The sequence below is a fragment of the Panulirus ornatus genome, chromosome 58, assembly GCF_036320965.1.
Source record: "Panulirus ornatus isolate Po-2019 chromosome 58, ASM3632096v1, whole genome shotgun sequence".
Classification (NCBI taxonomy): Eukaryota; Metazoa; Arthropoda; class Malacostraca; order Decapoda; family Palinuridae; genus Panulirus; species Panulirus ornatus.
The window spans coordinates 4,206,524-4,229,675 of record NC_092281.1 but is presented as its reverse complement, the minus strand read 5'-3'; the positions used below and the strand labels follow the sequence as shown (position 1 = coordinate 4,229,675).

General features: G+C 41.1%; 1 protein-coding gene across 3 annotated transcripts in view; it reads left to right on the top strand.

The window, feature by feature from the left end:
* The window catches only part of LOC139766856 (GPI ethanolamine phosphate transferase 2-like), a 110,396-nt gene that overhangs the window by 55,777 nt on the left and 31,467 nt on the right, over positions 1 to 23,152 (top strand). For all 3 annotated transcript variants that reach the window (XM_071695814.1, XM_071695813.1, XM_071695815.1), the window contains one exon: positions 11,546 to 11,673. In XM_071695814.1, the coding sequence (XP_071551915.1) occupies positions 11,546 to 11,673 (128 nt within the window). The remainder of the gene's footprint in view (positions 1 to 11,545; positions 11,674 to 23,152) is intronic.

Genomic DNA, 23,152 nt, shown 5'->3' with positions numbered 1-23,152 from the left:
TTCTTTCTTTCAAACTATTCGCCATTTCCCGCATTAGCGAGGTAGCGTTAAGAACAGAGGACTGGGCCTTTGAGGGAATACCCTCACCTGGCCCAATTCTCTGTTCCTTCTTTTGGAAAATTAAAAAAAAAACGAGAGGGGAGGATTTCCAGCCCCCCGCTCCCTCCCCTTTTAGTCGCCTTCTACGACACGCAGGGAATACGTGGGAAGTATTCTTTCTCCCCTATCCCCAGGGATGATATATATATATATATATATATATATATATATATATATATATATATATATATATATATAAAGTTTTTATCGAGGATGTAAGGCATGTGTACGTGTAGGAAGAGAGGAAAGTGATTGGTTCTCAGTGAATGTAGGTTTGCGGCAGGGGTGTGTGATGTCTCCATGGCTGTTTAATTTGTTTATGGATGTGGTTGTTAGGGTGGGGGAGGGGGCGAAAATTCTGGGGGCCTTGAAGAATGTGTGGAAGTCGAGAACATTATCTCGGAGAGCAAAAATGGGTATGTTTGAAGGAATAGTGGTTCCAACAATGTTGTATGGTTGCGAGGCGTGGGCTATGGATAGAGTTGTGCGCAGGAGGATGGATGTGCTGGAAATGAGATGTTTGAGGACAATGTGTGGTGTGAGGTGGTTTGATCGAGTGAGTAACGTAAGGGTAAGAGAGATGTGTGGAAATAAAAAGAGCGTGGTTGAGAGAGCAGAAGAGGGTGTTTTGAAGTGCTTCATATATATATATATATATATATATATATATATATATATATATATATATATATATATATATATATCCCTGGGGATAGGGGAGAAAGAATACTTCCCACGTATTCCCTGCGTGTCGTAGAAGGCGACTAAAAGGGGAGGGAGCGGGGGGCTGGAAATCCTCCCCTCTCGTTTTTTTTTTTTTTTTTTTTCCAAAAGAAGGAACAGAGAATTGGGCCAGGTGAGGGTATTCCCTCAAAGGCCCAGTCCTCTGTTCTTAACGCTACCTCGCTAATGCGGGAAATGGCGAATAGTTTGAAAGAAAAGAAATATATATATATATATATATATATATATAATTTTTATTTTTTTATTATACTTTGTCGCTGTCTCCCGCGTTTGTGAGGTAGCGCAAGGAAACAGACGAAAGAAATGGCCCAACCCCCCCCATACACATGTATATACATACATCCACACACGCAAATATACATACCTACACAGCTTTCCATGGTTTACCCCAGACGCTTCACATGCCTTGATTCAATCCACTGACAGCACGTCAACCCCGGTATACCACATCGCTCCAATTCACTCTATTCCTTGCCCTCCTGAACCTCCTGCATGTTCAGGCCCCGATCACACAAAATCTTTTTCACTCCATCTTTCCACCTCCAATTTGGTCTCCCTCTTCTCCTCGTTCCCTCCACCTCCGACACATATATCCTCTTGGTCAATCTTTCCTCACTCATTCTCTCCATGTGCCCAAACCACTTCAAAACACCCTCTTCTGCTCTCTCAACCACGCTCTTTTTATTTCCACACATCTCTCTTACCCTTACGTTACTCACTCGATCAAACCACCTCACACCACACATTGTCCTCAAACATCTCATTTCCAGCACATCCATCCTCCTACGCACAACTCTATCCATAGCCCACGCCTCACAACCATACAACATTGTTGGAACCACTATTCCTTCAAACATACCCATTTTTGCTTTCCGAGATAATGTTCTCGACTTCCACACATTCTTCAAGGCCCCCAGAATTTTCGCCCCCTCCCCCACCCTATGATCCACTTCCGCTTCCATGGTTCCATCCGCTGCCAGATCCACTCCCAGATATCTAAAACACTTCACTTCCTCCAGTTTTTCTCCATTCAAACTCACCTCCCAATTTACTTGACCCTCAACCCTACTGTACCTAATAACCTTGCTCTTATTCACATTTACTCTTAACTTTCTTCTTCCACACACTTTACCAAACTCAGTCACCAGCTTCTGCAGTTTCTCACATGAATCAGCCACCAGCGCTGTATCATCAGCGAACAACAACTGACTCACTTCCCAAGCTCTCTCATCCCCAACAGACTTCATACTTGCCCCTCTTTCCAAAACTCTTGCATTTACCTCCCTAACAACCCCATCCATAAACAAATTAAACAACCATGGAGACATCACACACCCCTGCTGCAAACCTACATTCACTGAGAACCAATCACTTTCCTCTCTTCCTACACGTACACATGCCTTGCATCCTCGATAAAAACTTTTCACTGCTTCTAACAACTTTCCTCCCACACCATATATTCTTAATACCTTCCACAGAGCATCTCTATCAACTCTATCATATGCCTTCTCCAGATCCATAAATGCTACTTACAAATCCATTTGCTTTTCTAAGTATTTCTCACATACATTCTTCAAAGCAAACACCTGATCCACACATCCTCTACCACTTCTGAAAGCACACTGCTCTTCCCCAATCTGATGCTCTGTACATGCCTTCACCCTCTCAATCAATACCCTCCCATATAATTTACCAGGAATACTCAACAAACTTATACCTCTGTAATTTTAGCACATTCAACAAACACATTCAACAAACACATTCAACAAACCTTCAAAATACTCACTCCATCTCCTTCTCACATCACCACTACTTGTTATCACCTCCCCATTTGCGCCCCTCACTGAAGTTCCCATTTGCTCCCTTGTCTTACGCACTTTATTTACCTCCTTCCAGAGCATCTTTTTATTCTCCCTAAAATTTAATGATACTCTCTCACCCCAACTCTCATTAGCCCTCTTTTTCACCTCTTGCACCTTTCTCTTGACCTCCTGTCTCTTTCTTTTATACATCTCCCACTCAATTGCATTTTTTCCCTGCAAAAATCGTCCAAATGCCTCTATCTTCTCTTTCACTAATAATCTTACTTCTTCATCCCACCACTCACTACCCTTTCTAATCAACCCACCTCCCACTCTTCTCATGCCACAAGCATCTTTTGCACAATCCATCACTGATTCCCTAAATACATCCCATTCCTCCCCACTTGGAAACAGGGGCAAGTATGAAGTCTGTTGGGGATGAGAGAGCTTGGGAAGTGAGTCAGTTTTTGTTCGCTGATGATACAGCGCTGGTGGCTGATTCATGTGAGAAACTGCAGAAGCTGGTGACTGAATTTGGTAAAGTGTGTGAAAGAAGAAAGTTAAGAGTAAATGTGAATAAGAGCAAGGTTATTAGGTACAGTAGGGTTGAGGGTCAAGTCAATTGGGAGGTAAGTTTGAATGGAGAAAAACTGGAGGAAGTAAAGTGTTTTAGATATCTGGGAGTGGATCTGGCAGCGGATGGAACCATGGAAGCGGAAGTGGATCATAGGGTGGGGAGGGGGCGAAAATTCTGGGAGCCTTGAAGAATGTGTGGAAGTCGAGAACATTATCTCGGAAAGCAAAAATGGGTATGTTTGAAGGAATAGTGGTTCCAACAATGTTGTATGGTTGCGAGGCGTGGGCTATGGATAGAGTTGTGCGCAGGAGGATGGATGTGCTGGAAATGAGATGTTTGAGGACAATGTGTGGTGTGAGGTGGTTTGATCGAGTGAGTAACGTAAGGGTAAGAGAGATGTGTGGAAATAAAAAGAGCGTGGGTGAGAGAGCAGAAGAGGGTGTTTTGAAATGATTTGGGCACATGGAGAGAATGAGTGAGGAAAGATTGACCAAGAGGATATATGTGTCGGAGGTGAAGGGAACGAGGAGAAGTGGGAGACCAAATTGGAGGTGGAAAGATGGAGTGAAAAAGATTTTGTGTGATCGGGGCCTGAACATGGAGGAGGGTGAAAGGAGGGCAAGGAATAGAGTGAATTGGATCGATGTGGTATACCGGGGTTGACGTGCTGTCAGTGGTTTGAATCAGGGCATGTGAAGCGTCTGGGGTAAACCATGGAAAGCTATGTAGGTATATATATTTGCGTGTGTGGACGTATGTATATACATGTGTATGGCGGTGGGTTGGGCCATTTCTTTCATCTGTTTCCTTGCGCTACCTTGCAAACGCGGGAGACAGCGACAAAGCAAAAAAAAAAAATATATATATATATATATATATATATATATATATATATATGTATATATATATATATATATATATATATATATATATATATATATATATATATATATATGACTCATGGTGAGGTGCCTGAGGATTGGCGGAATGCATGCATAGTGCCATTGTACAAAGGCAAAGGGGATAAGAGTGAGTGCTCAAATTACAGAGGTATAAGTTTGTTGAGTATTCCTGGTAAATTATATGGGAGGGTATTGATTGAGAGGGTGAAGGCATGTACAGAGCATCAGATTGGGGAAGAGCAGTGTGCTTTCAGAAGTGGTAGAGGATGTGTGGATCAGGTGTTTGCTTTGAAGAATGTATGTGAGAAATACTTAGAAAAGCAAATGGATTTGTATGTAGCATTTATGGATCTGGAAAAGGCATATGATAGAGTTGATAGAGATGCTCTGTGGAAGGTATTAAGAATATATGGTGTGGGAGGAAAGTTGTTAGAAGCAGTGAAAAGTTTTTATCGAGGATGTAAGGCATGTGTACGTGTAGGAAGAGAGGAAAGTGATTGGTTCTCAGTGAATGTAGGTTTGCGGCAGGGGTGTGTGATGTCTCCATGGTTGTTTAATTTGTTTATGGATGGGGTTGTTAGGGAGGTAAATGCAAGAGTTTTGGAAAGAGGGGCAAGTATGAAGTCTGTTGGGGATGAGAGAGCTTGGGAAGTGAGTCAGTTGTTGTTCGCTGATGATACAGCGCTGGTGGCTGATTCATGTGAGAAACTGCAGAAGCTGGTGACTGAGTTTGGTAAAGTGTGTGGAAGAAGAAAGTTAAGAGTAAATGTGAATAAGAGCAAGGTTATTAGGTACAGTAGGGTTGAGGGTCAAGTAAATTGGGAGGTGAGTTTGAATGGAGAAAAACTGGAGGAAGTGAAGTGTTTTAGATATCTGGGAGTGGATCTGGCAGCGGATGGAACCATGGAAGCGGAAGTGGATCATAGGATGGGGGAGGGGGCGAAAATTCTGGGGGCCTTGAAGAATGTGTGGAAGTCGAGAACATTATCTCGGAAAGCAAAAATGGGTATGTTTGAAGGAATAGTGGTTCCAACAATGTTGTATGGTTGCGAGGCGTGGGCTATGGATAGAGTTGTGCGCAGGAGGATGGATGTGCTGGAAATGAGATGTTTGAGGACAATGTGTGGTGTGAGGTGGTTTGATCGAGTGAGTAACGTAAGGGTAAGAGAGATGTGTGGAAATAAAAAGAGCGTGGTTGAGAGAGCAGAAGAGGGTGTTTTGAAGTGGTTTGGGCACATGGAGAGGATGAGTGAGGAAAGATTGACCAAGAGGATATATGTGTCGGAGGTGAAGGGAACAAGGAGAAGAGGGAGACCAAATTGGAGGTGGAAAGATGGAGTGAAAAAGATTTTGTGTGATCCGGGCCTGAACATGCAGGAGGGTGAAAGGAGGGCAAGGAATAGAGTGAATTGGAGCGATGTGGTATACCGGGGCTGACGTGCTGTCAGTGGATTGAATCAAGGCATGTGAAGCGTCTGGGGTAAGCTATGGAAAGCTGTGTAGGTATGTATATTTGCGTGTGTGGACGTATGTATATACATGTGTATGGGGGGGGTTGGGCCATTTCTTTCGTCTGTTTCCTTGCGCTACCTCGCAAACACGGGAGACAGCGACAAAGTATAATAATATAAAAAAAATAATATATATATATATATATATATATATATATATATATATATATATATATATATATATATATATATATATGCACATATATATATATATATATATATATATATATATATATATATATATATATATATATATATATATATATATATATATCCCTAGGGATAGGGGAGAAAGAATACTTCCCACGTATTCCCTGCGTGTCGTAGAAGGCGACTAAAAGGGGAGGGAGCGGGGGGCTGGAAATCTTCCCCTCTCAGTCTTTTTTTTCAATTTTCCAAAAGAAGGAACAGAGAAGGGGGCCAGGTGAGGATGTTCCCTCAAAGGTCCAGTCCTCTGTTCTTAACGCTACCTTGCTAACGCGGGAAATGGCGAATAGTATGGAAAAAAATATATATATATATATATATATATATATATATATATATATATATATATATATATATTTTTTTTTTTTTTTATACTTTGTCGCTGTCTCCCGCGTTTGCGAGGTAGCGCAAGGAAACAGACGAAAGAAATGGCCCAACCCACCCCCATACACATGTATATACATACACGTCCGCACACGCAAATATACATACCTACTCAGCTTTCCATGGTTTACCTCAGACGCTTCACATGCCCTGATTCAATCCACTGACAGCACGTCAACCCCAGTATACCACATCGATCCAATTCACTCTATTCCTTGTCCTCCTTTCACCCTTCTGCTTGTTCAGGCCCCGATCACACAAAATCTTTTTCACTCCATCTTTCCACCTCCAATTTGGTCTCCCACTTCTCCTCGTTCCCTCCACCTCCGACACATATATCCTCTTGGTCAATCTTTCCTCACTCATTCTCTCCATGTGCCCAAACCATTTCAAAACACCCTCTTCTGCTCTCTCAACCACGCTCTTTTTATTTCCACACATCTCTCTTACCCTTACGTTACTTACTCGATCAAACCACCTCACACCACACATTGTCCTCAAACATCTCATTTCCAGCACATCCACCCTCCTGCGCACAACTCTATCCATAGCCCACGCCTCACAACCATACAAAATTGTTGAACCACTATTCCTTCAAACATACCCATTTTTGCTTTACGAGATAATGTTCTCGACTTCCACACATTCCTCAAGGCTCACAGGATTTTCGCCCCTTCCCCCACCCTATGATCCACTTCCGCTTCCATGGTTCCATCCGCTGCCAGATCCACTCCCAGATATCTAATACACTTTACTTCCTCCAGTTTTTCTCCATTCAAACTTACCTCCCAATTGACTTGACCCTCAACCCTACTGTACCTAATAACAAAGTATAATAAAAAAAAAAATATATATATATATATATATATATATATATATATATATATATATATATATATATATATATATAAAGGCAGACTATGAATTATGTACATGTGTATATATGTATTTTTTTTTTTTTTTTGCCGCTGTCTCCCGCGTTTGCGAGGTAGCGCAAGGAAACAGACGAAAGAAATGGCCCAACCCACCCCCATACACTTGTATGTACATACGTCCACACATGCAAATACACATACCTACACAGCTTTCCATGGTTTACCCCAGACGCTTCACATGCCTTGATTCCATCCACTGACAGCACGTCAACCCCGGTATACCACATCGATCCAATTCACTCTATTCCTTGCCCTCCTTTCACCCTCCTGCATGTTCAGGCCCCGATCACACAAAATCTTTTTCACTCATTTTTCCACCTCCAATTTGGTCTCCCTCTTCTCCTCGTTCCCTCCACCTCCGACACATATATCCTCTTGGTCAATCTTTCCTCACTCATTCTCTCCATGTGCCCAAACCATTTCAAAACACCCTCTTCTGCTCTCTCAACCACGCTCTTTTTATTTCCACACATCTCTCTTACCCTTACGTTACTTACTCGATCAAAACAACCTAACACCACACATTGTCCTCAAACATCTCATTTCCAGCACATCCATCCTCCTGCGCACAACTCTATCCATAGCCCACGCCTCGCAACCATACAACATTGTTGGAACCACTATTCCTTCAAACATACCCATTTTTGCTTTCCGAGATAATGTTCTCGACTTCCACACATTCTTCAAGGCTCCCAGAATTTTTGCCCCCTCCCCCACCCTATGATCCACTTCCGCTTCCATGGTTCCATCCGCTGCCAGATCCACTCCCAGATATCTAAAACACTTTACTTCCTCCAGTTTTTCTCCATTCAAACTCACCTCCCAATTGACTTGACCCTCAACCCTACTGTACCTAATAACCTTGCTCTTATTCACATTTACTCTTAACTTTCTTCTTCCACACACTTTACCAAACTCAGTCACCAGCTTCTGCAGTTTCTCACATGAATCAGCCACCAGCGCTGTATCATCAGGGAACAACAACTGACTCACTTCCCAAGCTCTCTCATCCCCAACAGACTTCATACTTGCCCCTCTTTCCAAAACTCTTGCATTCACCTCCCTAACAACCCCATCCATAAACAAATGAAACAACCATGGAGACATCACACACCCCTGCCACAAACCTACATTCACTGAGAACCAATCACTTTCCTCTCTTCCTACACGTACACATTCCTTACATCCTCGATAAAAACTTTTCACTGCTTCTAACATATAGAAGCAATATATGTATATGTCTGTATATATATATATATATATATATATATATATATATATATATATATATATATATATATATATATATATCCAGGTGAGGATATTCCCTCAAAGGCCCAGTCCTCTGTTCTTAACGCTACCTCGCTATCGCGGGAAATAGCGAATAGTATGAAAAAAAAAAAAAAAAATATATATATATATATATATTTTTTTTTTTTTTTTTTTTAAACTATTTGCCATTTCCCGCGTTAGCGAGGTAGCGTTAAGAACAGAGGACTGGGCCTTTTTTGGAATATCCTCACCTGGCCCCCTCTGTTCCTTCTTTTGGAAAAAAAAAAAAAAAAAAAAAAAAAAAAAAAAAGAGAGGGGAGGATTTCAAGCCCCCCGCTCCCTCCCCTTTTAGTCGCCTTCTACGACACGCAGGGAATACGTGGGAAGTATTCTTAATCCCCCATCCCCAGGGATATATATATATATATATATATATATATATATATATATATATATATATATATATATATATATATATATATATATATGTATACGTTGAGATGTACAGGTATGTATATTTGCGTGTGTGGACGTGTATGTATATACATGTGTATGTGGGTGGGTTGGGCCATTCTTTCGTGTGTTTCCTAGCGCCACCTCGCTAACGCGGGAGACAGTGACAAAGCAAAATAAATAAATAAATGAATATATTATCTCTGGGGATAGGGGAGAAAGAATATTTCCCATGCATTCCCTGCTTGTCGTAAAAGGTGATTAAAAGGGGAGGGAACGGGGGGCTGGAAATCCTCCTTTCCAGTTTTTACTTTTCCAAAGGTAACAGAGAATGGGGCCAAGTGAGGATTTTCTCTCAAAGACTCAGTCCTCTGTTCTTAACGCTACCTCGCAAACATGGGAAATGGCGAATGTGTATGAAGGCATGCACAGAGCATCAGATTGGGGAAGAGCAGTGTGGTTTCAGAAGTGGTAGAGGATGTGTGGATCAGGTGTTTGCTTTGAAGAATGTGTGTGAGAAATACTTAGAAAATCAATTGGATTTTTATGTAGTATTTATCAATCTGGAGAAGGCATATGATAGAGTTGATAGAGATGCTTTATGGAAGGTATTAAGAATATATGGTATGGGAGGCAAGTTGTTAGAAGCAGTGAAAAGTTTTTATCGAGAATGTAAGGCACGTGTATGTGTAGGAAGAGAGGAAAGTGATTGGTTCTCAGTGAATGTTGGTTTGCAGCAGGGGTGCATGATGTCTCCATCGGTGTTTAATTTGTTTATGGATGGGGTTGTTAGGGAGGTGAATGCAAGAGTTTTGGAAAGAGGGACAAGTATGCAGTCTGTTGTGGATGAGAGAGCTTGGGAAGTGAGTCAGTTGTTGTTCACTGATGATACAGCGCTGGTGGTGGATTCGTGTGAGAAACTGCAGAAGCTGGTGACTGAGTTTGGTAAAGTGTGTGAAAGAAGAAAGCTGAGAGTAAATGTGAATAAGAGCAAGGTTAATATTAGGTACAGTAGGGTTGAAGGTAAAGTCAACTGGGAGGTAAGTTTGAATGGAGAAAAACTGGAGGAAGTGAAGTGTTTTAGATATCTGGAAGTGGATTTGGCAGCAGATAGAACCATGGAAGTGGAAGTGAATCATAGGGTGGGGGAGGGGGCGAAAGTTCTGGGAGTGTGGAAGAGTGTGTGGAAGTCAAGAACGTTATCTTGGAAAGCAAAAATGGGTATGTTAGAAGGAATAGTGGTTCCAACAATGATATATGGTTGCGAAGTGTGGGCTATAGATAGAGTTGTGCGGATGACGGTGGATGTGCTGGAAATTAGATGTTTGAGGACAATATGTGGTGTGAGGTGGTTTGATTGAGTAAGTAATGAAAGGGTAAGAGAGATGAGTAGTAATAAAAAGAGTGTGGTTGAGAGAGCAGAAGATGGTGTTTTGAAATGGTTTGGTCTCATGGAGAGAATGAGTGAGGAAAGATTGACAAAGAGGATATATGTGTCAGTAATTCAAGTGATATTTATCACATTTAGTGCCATCACATTTAGTGAAGTTTCTTCAGGACCATGAATCAAATACTTTTAGTTTTGTGTTAATATCTTTTCTAGATATGTCGTTGATTTCCAAAACCTTCTCCCCCTTCCATCTTGCTGGTGTTGGAGCTGTGGGATGTTTTATTGTGAAAACACCATTGAACTTGTTATTCAGTTCCTCATATATCCTTACATCATCCAGATTTTATCCTCAGAATCCCTAAGTCTGATTTGCTGCTCCTTAAATGAAAACTGACACCTGATGAATTCATGGAAAAGTTTTAGATTTTCTACTGCTTAGTCCACAGTATTCTTTACAACATTTATTTGTTACTCCTTTCTTATACTGTTATACTCATTTTGTGCTTTCTTATATTTTGCAAGTGCTGTCTGACTGGAGTGCCATCTATATCTCTGCCATTGCACATATCAAAGCTCCTTTGCTTTTTGACATCTTTGATTGAACCTTACCTTTCCCTCTGTATTGAGATACCCATGCCACTACTCCTTCATTGTGAAATTTATACTCTACTGCCCCATTGTAAATTTCACAGAGCTTTTCATTGCAAAATCCTGGTTCCTGGCTACTGAACTCCATTTCCTAATCTGTCTTGCAATAAAAATTTTTGAAGCTTGTGTAATCTCCTTGATTTATCTCCTCTTTATGTCCTATTTTATCTCTTCTCCTTTAAATGTCCTCATTTACCTCATAGTCAGACTTGAGTATTACATAGTCATTTCTTCCAGTGGGAGTGCCATATATAATATTCTTGTTATTAATGCTAGTATGTATGAAGATGAGATCTGGCAGTGATGCTGTATCAGTTCCTCTCATCTTAGTGTGCTCCTTGACATGTTGGTATTGTAAGCGTTAAAGTCAGAAAGGTGATGCGAGCAAATGAGGCCAATATTTGTTTGTGATGTCTCAAGAGGAGAGGGAATTAAGTTTAAAAAGAATTTGAAGAATTAGGCTATCTCTTTTTTGTATAAATCCATAGCCAATTTCTTGTATGAATTGATGTGTGTACTCACAGTACCTTTTCTCAAAGATATGATTTTCCAGAGATGTATGTTCTTTTCATGCGATACTGGAATGCTCAAATCTAATTGTTAACAAGGCATGATTTTCAGGGGCACAGATACTTAGTGTTATTGTGCGGTGATCATGGAATGAGTGATGCAGGTGGACATGGAGGGTCTTCACATTCGGAGGTTACCACATCTGCTTTGCTATTCTCGAACACTTTTGATAAGCAAATGTAAGTTGCTCTTATATTACATTTTGTTATTGATACACTTTTTCACTTTGAATTTCTTTGTTAATATTCTTATTCACATTTATTTTCATATATGATTTACATTACCCTCCATTGCAGGGTCTTTTTTATTCATGTAGAAATGGTATTTTTAGGTACTAGTTTAACACTACATAACAGGGTAGGGTATTTATGGCACATTTTTCAATTTTGTCACTGTGATCATTGTTCGTGTGGTTGCCCCAAAGTTCACTTCAGTGGGTTTTTTAGAAAATATCCTATGATAATAACAAAAGAGACTGATACTAGGAAAAGCTAGCAGTATGATTAGCTTGCGGTCCCCCTACACATACACCAGAGGTTGATGAAAGACTCGTTTGATCAATTAGCAGAAATTTGTAATGGTATCAAGTTGGGAGAGAACCTTTCCAGTAGCTTTGGGCATAGGCTGTATTTAAACATGCTTGATAATTCCCCAATACAGGACAGTGAGAAACATACCTGTGATGACAGCATATTGGACAGTTCAAGCTACAAAGGAGGATCTTGTTTATAATGCTGAGACTGGAGAAAATTTTACAGATCACCACTGACAAATTACTTTTAAGTTGAATTTCACCACCTCTTGTATAGCTGGTGAACACAAAAGTTGTGAAGAGATACCTCATTTTAGACTTACAAATTTTAAAGATCTTCACATTGCATTTGACATGAAATTTTGGGATAATATTATCAACCAAGTAAATTCTCGATTAATATGGGTAAAACTGAAAGTTGATGGAGAGAGGTGGGTGATTATTGGTGCATATGCACCTGGGCATGAGAAGAAAGATCATGAGAGGCAAGTGTTTTGGGAACAGCTAAATGAGTGTGTTAGCGGTTTTGATGCACGAGACCGGGTTATAGTGATGGGTGATATGAATGCAAAGGTGAGTAATGTGGCAGTTGAGGGAATAATTGGTATGCATGGGGTGTTCAGTGTTGTAAATGGAAATGGTGAAGAGCTTGTAGATTTATGTGCTGAAAAAGGACTGATGATCGGGAATACCTGGTTTAAAAAGCGAGATATACATAAGTATACTTATGTAAGTAGGAGAGATGGCCAGAGAGCGTTATTGGATTACGTGTTAATGGACAGGCGTGCGAAAGAGAGACTTCTGGATGTCAATGTGCTGAGAGGTGCAACTGGAGGGATGTCTGATCATTATCTTGTGGAGGCTAAGGTGAAGATTAGTATGGGTTTTCAGAAAAGAAGAGTGAATGTTGGGGTGAAGAAGGTGGTGAGAGTAAGTGAGCTTGGGAAGGAGACCTGTGTGAAGAAGTATCAGGAGAGACTGTGTACAGAATGGAAAAAGGTGAGAACAATGGAAGTAAGGGGAGTGGGGGAGGAATGGGATGTATTTAGGGAATCAGTGATGGATTGCGCAAAAGATGCTTGTGGCATGAGAAGAGTGGGAGGTGGGCTGTTTAGAAAGGGTAGTGAGTGGTGGGATGAAGAAGTAAGAGTATTAGTGAAAGAGAAGAGAGAGGCATTTGGACGATTTTTGCAGGGAAAAAATGCAATTGAGTGGGAGAAGTATAAAAGAAAGAGACAGGAGGTCAAGAGAAAGGTGCAAGAGGTGAAAAAAAGGGCAAATGAGAGTTGGGGTGAGAGACTATCAGTAAATTTTAGGGAGAATAAAAAGATGTTCTGGAAGGAGGTAAATAGGGTGCGTAAGACAAGGGAGCAAATGGGAACTTCAGTGAAGGGCGTAAATGGGGAGGTGATAACAAGTAGTGGTGATGTGAGAAGGAGATGGAATGAGTATTTTGAAGGTTTGTTGAATGTGTCTGATGACAGAGTGGCAGATATAGGGTGTTTGGGTCGAGGTGGTGTGCAAAGTGAGAGGGTTAGGGAAAATGATTTGGTAAACAGAGAAGAGGTAGTAAAAGCTTTGCGGAAGATGAAAGCCGGCAAGGCAGCAGGTTTGGATGGTATTGCAGTGGAATTTATTAAAAAAGGGGGTGACTGTATTGTTGACTGGTTGGTAAGGTTATTTAATGTATGTATGACTCATGGTGAGGTGCCTGAGGATTGGCGGAATGCTTGCATAGTGCCATTGTACAAAGGCAAAGGGGATAAGAGTGAGTGCTCAAATTACAGAGGTATAAGTTTGTTGAGTATTCCTGGTAAATTATATGGGAGGGTATTGATTGAGAGGGTGAAGGCATGTACAGAGCATCAGATTGGGGAAGAGCAGTGTGGTTTCAGAAGTGGAAGAGGATGTGTGGATCAGGTGTTTGCTTTGAAGAATGTATGTGAGAAATACTTAGAAAAGCAAATGGATTTGTATGTAGCATTTATGGATCTGGAGAAGGCATATGATAGAGTTGATAGAGATGCTCTGTGGAAGGTATTAAGAATATATGGTGTGGGAGGAAAGTTGTTAGAAGCAGTGAAAAGTTTTTATCGAGGATGTAAGGCATGTGTACGTGTAGGAAGAGAGGAAAGTGATTGGTTCTCAGTGAATGTAGGTTTGCGGCAGGGGTGTGTGATGTCTCCATGGTTGTTTAATTTGTTTATGGATGGGGTTGTTAGGGAGGTAAATGCAAGAGTTTTGGAAAGAGGGGCAAGTATGAAGTCTGTTGGGGATGAGAGAGCTTGGGAAGTGAGTCAGTTGTTGTTCGCTGATGATACAGCGCTGGTGGCGGATTCATGTGAGAAACTGCAGAAGCTGGTGACGGAGTTTGGTAAAGTGTGTGGAAGAAGAAAGTTAAGAGTAAATGTCAATAAGAGCAAGGTTATTAGGTACAGTAGGGTTGAGGGTCAAGTCAATTGGGAGGTGAGTTTGAATGGTGAGAGGCTGGAGGAAGTGAAGTGTTTTAGATATCTGGGAGTGGATCTGTCAGCGGATGGAACCATGGAAGCGGAAGTGGATCATAGGGTGGGGGAGGGGGCGAAAATTTTGGGAGCCTTGAAAAATGTGTGGAAGTCGAGAACATTATCCCGGAAAGCAAAAATGGGTATGTTTGAAGGAATAGTAGTTCCAACAATGTTGTATGGTTGCGAGGCGTGGGCTATGGATAGAGTTGTGCGTAGGAGGATGGATGTGCTGGAAATGAGATGTTTGAGGACAATGTGTGGTGTGAGGTGGTTTGATCGAGTAAGTAACGTAAGGGTAAGAGAGATGTGTGGAAATAAAAAGAGCGTGGTTGAGAGAGCAGAAGAGGGTGTTTTGAAGTGGTTTGGGCACATGGAGAGAATGAGTGAGGAAAGATTGACCAAGAGGATATATGTGTCGGAGGTGGAGGGAACGAGGAGAAGAGGGAGACCAAATTGGAGGTGGAAAGATGGAGTGAAAAGGATTTTGTGTGATCGGGGCCTGAACATGCAGGAGGGTGAAAGGAGGGCAAGGAATAGAGTGAATTGGAGCGATGTGGTATACAGGGGTTGACGTGCTGTCAGTGGATTGAATCAAGGCATGTGAAGCGTCTGGGGTAAACCATGGAAAGCTGTGTAGGTATGTATATTTGCGTGTGTGGACGTGTGTATGTACATGTGTATGGGGGGGGTTGGGCCATTTCTTTCGTCTGTTTCCTTGCGCTACCTCGCAAACGCGGGAGACAGCGACAAAGTATAAAAAAAAAAAAAAAAAAAAAAAAATTATCAACCAAAACATTAGGAACGTAGCTTGGAAAAACATCAGTAAAACATCATTAGGCCAAAGTGATGGAACCATTAGAGAAAGAACTACTTATTTTCTAAGGAAGCAGCAAATAAGAAACTCAGAGAGAATACTCATCATGGTAAACTAATTTTTGTATAGAAAAAGTAAGAGACAGTCCTGGCAGGGTAACAATAGGGGGTAGTCAGTCTGCCTGGAGCTACTCTGGTGGGTGGATGTTTTTTCTGTAGTAACCCTGACAGCCACTTTTTTACCTTACCCATGTTTGCCTTGTGATGGGTTTTTGCTGCTTTTGTACCCTTGTACAAGGCAGGGAAGTGTAATAAAGAAATTGCTGAAACTACAGGGTTGGCACTACAGTGTGAGCAAAGATGGACAAAGCGCATCATTGATGGTGTTGGCATTGACATTACTACCCTGAAGAAATTAATAACTTTGTATCACTTCCCAATGCACTCTGAAGATTATCCAACATCAAGTAGACAATATTCATATTTATTATTTATTTTGCTTTGTCGCTGTCTCCCACGTTTGCGAGGTAGCGCAAGGAAATATACGAAAGAAATGGCCCAACCCACCCCCATACACATGTATATACATACACATCCACACACGCAAATATACATACCCATACATCTCAATGTACACATATATGTACACACACAGACATATACATATAAACACATGCACACAATTCACAATGTCTGACTTTATTCATTCCCATCGCCACCTCGCCACACATGTAATAACATCCCCCTCCCCCCTCATGTGCGAGGTAGCGCTAGGAAAAGACAAACAACTAAGACCCCATTCGTTCACACTCAGTCTCTTGCTGTCATGCAGTAATGCCCAAAACCACAGCTCCCTTTCCACACCCAGGGCCCACAGAAATTTCCATGGTTTACCCCAGATGCTTCACATGCCCTGATTCAATCCATTTACAGCACATCGACCCCAGTATACCACATCGATCCAATTCACTTTATTCCTTGCCCGCCTTTCACCCTCCTGCATGTTCAGGCCCTGATCACTCAAAATCTTTTTCACTCCATCTTTCCACCTCCAATTTGGTCTCCCACTTCTCCTCGTTCCCTCCACCTCCGACACATATATCCTCTTGGTCAATCTTTCCTCACTCATTCTCTCCATGTGCCCAAACCATTTCAAAACACCCTCTTCTGCTCTCTCAACCACGCCCTTTTTATTTCCACACATCTCTCTTACCCTTACATTACTTACTCAATCAAATCACCTCACACCACATATTGTCCTCAAACATCTCATTTCCAGCACATCCACCCTCCTGCACACAACTCTATCCATAGCCCATGCCTCGCAACCATACAACATTGTTGGAACCACTATTCCTTCAAACATATGTAGACAAGAATCCACATATTTCTGCATGACAGTTAAAGGAAGACAATCCGAGGCTACTTGGTCATGTGTTTGTATGTACTGTTTGTAGTCGGCTTCATGATGATTTGAAATTCAAGATGTCTATGCCTTGCAATAAACTGCCTCTGACACTGCCAGTGCAAGAATAGACATGCATTTGCAAAGAAATATTTACAGTGGGATGACGAAAAGTGTAAGAAAGTGTTATGGGCTGGTGAGACTGCATTTGATGTTACTGGCAGCCATAGAGGCAAAGGGTACCAGAGGCCAGGTAATGACCCTTACAACCCTAAGTACATTAAAGCAACTGTAAAATTTCCAGACTCGCCAGTGGTTTGGTGGCTTTGGCTATAATGATGTTGGAAGTCTTGTGTTTTTACCTCAAAATGTGACTATGAATCAGAATCAATACCTGGAGCTGTTGTGTGATGAATTATTTGATTGTTTTTCAGAAGACTGTTTGTGATATTTGTATGCAAAATGGTACACCATGCTGCGCTGCTAAATTGATATGTGATTGGTTTGCATTTTGTTATGTGACATACATTCAGGACTTGCCAGGTAATTCACCTTACTTTAACCCTATTGAGAACTTTATGATTGATTATAAAGTCACAGTTGTGTGGGCGGGATACATCCAGCATTCCTAAGCTCCAGGCCACCATCCAAGTTATTTGGGACCACCTTGACCCTACATACCTTCAGGATCTTGAAGCATCTGTTCCCAAGCACCTTCAGGATTGCATTAAGGCCATGGGACATCATACAAAGTACTAAGGGGGGATGAGTACCTGTTTTATCTTGTTTTCTGATATTTTTATGTGTTGCATCACATTGTAAGTAGGAAAAAGATGTTTTGGAAGCAGGTAAATTAAGTGTGTAAGACAAGAGAACAAATGGGAACATCGGGGAATGCGGCTAATGGGGAGGTAATAACAAGTAGTGGTGAAGTGAGAAGGAGATGGAGTGAGTATTTTGAAGGTTTGTTGAATGTGTTTGATGCTAGAGTGGCAGATATAGGGTGCTTTGGTCAAGGTGGTGTGTGAAGTAAGAGGGTCAGGGAGAATAGTTCGGTAAACAGAGAAGAGGTAGTGAAAGCTTTGCTGAAGATGAAAGCCGGCAAGGCAGTGGGTTTGGATGGTATTGAAGTAGAATTATGATAAAAGGGGGTGACTGTTGTTGACTTGTTGGTAAGGATATTCAGTGTATGTATGGTTTATGGTGAAGTGCCTGAGGATTGGCAGAATGCATGCATAGTGCCATTGTACAAAGGTAAAGGGCATAAAGGTGAGTGTTCAAATTACATAGGTATAAGTTTGTTGAGTATTCTTGGGAAATTATATGGGAGAGTATTGATTGAGAGGGTAAAGGCATGTACGGGGCATCAGATTGGGGAAGAGCAGTGTGGTTTCAGAAATGGTAGAGGATGTGTAGATCAGGTGCTTGCTTTGAAGAATGTATGTGAAAAATAATTAGAAAAACAGATGGATTTGTATGTAGCATTTATGGATCTGGAGAAGGCATATGATAGAGTTGATAGAGATGTTTTATGGAAGGTATTAAAAGTATATGGTGTGGGAGGTAAGTTGCTCTAGCACTGCTTCTAAGCAGTGAAATGTTTTTATCGAGGATGTAAGGCATGTGCACAAGTAGGAAGAGAGGAAAGTAACTGGTTCTCAGTGAATGTCTGTTTGTGGCAGGGGTGCATGATATCTCCATGGCTGTTTATGTGGCAGGGGTGCGTGATATCTCCATGGTTGTTTACTTTGTTTATGGATGGGGTTGTTAGGGAGGTGAATGCAAGAGTTTTGGAAAGAGGGGCAAGTATGCAGTCTGTTGTGGATGAGAGGGCTTGGGAAGTGAGTCAGTTGTTGTTCGCTGATGATACTGCACTGGTGGCTGATTCAGGTGAGAAACTGCTGAAGTTGGTGACAGTTTGGTAAAATGTGTGAAAGAAGAAAGCTGAGAGTAAATGTGAATAAGAGCAAGGTTATTAGGTTCAGTAGGATTGAGGGACTAGGTAGTTGGGAGGTAAGTTTGCATGGAGAAAAACTGGAGGAAGTGAAGTGTTTTAGATATCTGGAAGTGGATTTAGCAGCGGATGGAACCATGGAAGCTGAGGTGAGTCACCAGGTGGGGGAGGGGGTGAAGGTTCTAGCAGCATTGAAGAATGTGTGGAAGGCGAGAGTGTTATCTCGGAGAGCAAAAAATGGTTATATTTGAAGGAATAGGGGTTCCAACAATGTTGTATGGTTGTGAGGCATGGGCTATAGATAGGGTTGTGCAGAGGAGGGTGGATGTGTTGGAAATGAAATGTTTGAGGACAATATGTGGTGTGAGGTGGTTTGATTAAGTAATGAAAGGGTAAGAGAGATATGTGGTAATAAAAAGAGTGTGGTTGAGAGAGCAGAAGAGGGTGTTTGGAAATGGTTTGGTCACATGGAGAGAATGAGTGGGGAAAGATCGACAAAGAGGATATATGCATCAGAGGTGGAGGGAAGGAGAAGTGGGAGATCAAATTGGAGGTGGAAGGATTGAGTGAAAAGGATGAGTGATTGGGGCTTGACCATACATGAGGGTGAAAGGCATGCAAGGAATAGATTGAACTGGAATGATGTGGTATACTGGGGTCAACGTGCTGTCAATGGATTGAACCAGGGCATGTGAGGCGTCTTGGGTAAACCATGGAAACTTTTGTGGGGCCTGGATGTGGAAAGGGAGCTGTGGTTTTGGTGCATTACACATGACAACTAGAGACTGAGTGTGAATGACTGTGGCCTTTTTTGTCTTTTCCTAGCACTTTTTTTTTTTTTTTTTTTTTTTTTTTTCATACTATTCGCTATTTCCCGCGATAGCGAGGTAGCATTAAGAACAGAGGACTGGGCCTTTGAGGGAATATCCTCACCTGACCCCCTTCTCTCTTCCTTCTTTTGGAAAAAAAAAAAAAAAAAAAAAAAAAAAAAAAAAAAAAGATGGCGATGGAAATGGATGAAGGCAGCAAGTATGAATATTTACATGTGTATATATGTATATGTCTGTATATGTATATGTATGTATACATTGAAATGTGCGTGTGTGGGTGTTTATGTGTATACATGTGTATTTGGGTGGGTTGGGCCATTCTTTTTTCTGTTTCCTTGCACTACCTCTAATGCGGGAGACAGCAATTAAGTATAATAGATAAATGAATAAATAGATATGAAGCATATTTAGTTTAAAATAGGTAAGAAATTTAATAGTGATCTTAGAAGGAAGAAAATAATTACCCAGACAAATGGTCAATTGATCATGGAAATTGGTGACTTGGTTCAAGACAGTGAAGCCATTGCAGATCTCTTAGGTAAGTTTTTCATCAATACTTTCCTTGGAAGACACAATTCATATTCTGGTTCTAGTTCCATTACTAGGAGAGGAAAACATTCTTCTGCATATTGACATGTGTCATTTGTATTCAAAGACATTAAAAGGAGCAAAAAATATAAACAGAGTAAGTTGATGAAGATGAAATTAGCCATTGTAATACCAGTATTCAAAAAAAGTTTCAAGGCCCTGCCTTTACCCAACATTTGTAGGTGGTAATTTTCTAGGAACCATCGTTTGAGATAAGATTATAGAGGACCACCATTTAAACTATTCTGAGCATGGTTTTTTGACAAAATCATGAATGTCTGATAAGTCTACATTTCTTATATGATATTATCAGCATGTATCATGGAAGTAAAACAGGTGATGTCATCTATTTAGATTTTCAGAAAGCACTCAGTAAAGTCCTGCATCAAAGTTTAATAGCAAAAGTTACCACATAATGTAAGTGGAGTTGTATTTCAGTGCTTAGAAAATTGATTGACTGGCTTTAAACAAAGAATAATGATTAATGGTTAAGCCTCAGAATAGTTTGACATAACAGGTTGATAACTTTGGACATACAATATAATTCTAACGTAGTTTTGCCATTGTTTATTGAGAGCAGTCTTTTTGGTTGTACCATTTCTTGTGGGATACTACAGTTATTTAGCTGCAATTTCCACCCTTGCTTGTTTTATATTAAAATCATTGTACTCAGTGATGATATGTCCTAACACATCTGTATTATAAGTGTTACAGAGTTGATGCATTCTTCCCTTCATAGTAAGTGCATGGTGGAAAGGTTTGTATATTCCTCCAGGGAAACTGATGGAGCAATTTTGCTTGTTCCTGCTCTAGGATGGCAATGTGCTAGGTGAGGTTGTCACAGACATTGATATTTAGAATTTAACCTGAATACCAAAGATGTAATGATCATTTCTTCCTGAATACAAATTGTACAAAATGGTGAAATATATTTATTTATTTATTATTCTTTGTCGCTGTCTCCCACATTAGCGAGGTAGCACAAGTAAACAGACAAAAGAATGGCCCAACCCACCCACATACACATGTATATACATACACGTCCACACACACACATACATACCTATACATCTCAATGTATACATATGTATACACACACAGACATATACATATATACACATGTACATAATTCATACTTGCTGCCTTTATTCATTCCTGTCGCTACCCCACCACACATACAGTGACAACCCCCTCCCCCCGCATGTGCGCAAGGTAGCACTAGGAAAAGACAACAAAGGCCACATTCATTCAAACTCAGTCTCTAGCTGTCATGTATAATGCACTGAAACCACAGTTCCCTTTCCACATCCAGGCCCCACAGAACTTTCCATGGTTTACCTCAGATACTTCACATGCCCTGTTTCAATCCATTGACAGCACATTGACCCTGGTATACCACATCGTTCCAATTCACTCTATTCCTTGCACGTCTTTCGCCCTCCTGCATGTTCAGGCCCCGATCACTCAAAATCTTTTTCACTCCATCTGTCCACCTCCAGTTTGGTCTCCCACTTCTCCTCATTCCCTCCACCTCTGACACATATATCCTATTTGTCAATCTTTCCTCACTCATTCTCTCCATGTGACCAAACCATTTCAAAACACCCTCTTCTGCTCTCTCAACCACAACCACACTCTTTTTGTTACCACACATCTCTCTTACCCTTTCATTACTTACTCGATCAAACCACCTTACACCACATACTGTCCTCAAACATCTCATTTCCAGCACATCCACCCTTCTCCGCACAACTCTATCTATAGCCCACTCCTTGCAACCATATAACATTTTTGGAACCACTACTCCTTCAAACATACTCATTTTTGCTTTCCAAGATAATGTTCTCGACTTCCGCACATTTTTCAACTCTCCCAGAACTTTCGCCTCCTCCCCCACCCTATGACTCACATCCGCTTCCATGGTTCCATCCGCTGCCAAATCCACTCCCAAGTATCTAAAATGCTTCACTTCCTCCAGTTTTTCTCCATTCAAACTTACCTCTCAATTGACTTGTCCCTCAACTCTACTGTACCTAATAACCTTGCTCTTATTCACATTTACTCTCAGCTTTCTTCTTTCACACACTTCACCAAACTCAGTCACCAGCCTCTGCAGTTTCTCACACGAATCAGCCACCAGCGCTGTATCATCAGCGAACAACAACTGACTCACTTCCCAAGCTCTCTCATCCACAACAGACTGCATACTTGCCCCTCTTTCCAAAACTCTTGCATTCACCTCCCTAACAACCCTATCCGTAAACAAATTAAACAACCATGGAGACATCACACACCCCTGCCGCAAACCAACATTCACTGAGAACCAATCACTTTCCTCTCTTCCTACACGTACAAATGCCTTACATCCTCGATAAAAACTTTTCACTGCTTCTAACAACTTGCCTCCCACACCATATATTCTTAATACCTTCCACAAAGCATCTCTATCAACTTTATCATATGCCTTCTCCAGATCCATAAATGCTACATACAAATCCATTTGCTTTTCTAAGTATTTCTCACATACATTCTTCAAAGCAAATACCTGATCCACACATCCTCTACCACTTCTGAAACCACACTTCTCTTCCCCAATCTGATGCTCTGTACATGCCTTCACCCTCTCAGTTAATACCCTCCCATATAATTTCCCAGGAATACTCAGCAAACTTATACCTCTGTAATTTGAGCACTCACTTTTATCCCCTTTGCCTTTGTACAATGGCACTATGCAAGCATTCCACCAATCCTCAGGCACCTCACCACGAGTCATACATACATTAAATAACCTTACCAACCAGTCAACAATACAGTCACCCCCTTTTTTAATAAACTCAACTGCAATACCATCCAAACCAGCTGCCTTGCCGGCTTTCATCTTCCACGAAGCTTTTACTACCTCTTCTCTGTTTATTAAATCATTCTCCCTAACCCTCTCACCTTGCACACCACCTCGACCAAAACACCCTATACCTGCCACTCGATCATCAAACACATTCAACAAACCTTCAAAATACTCACTCCATCTC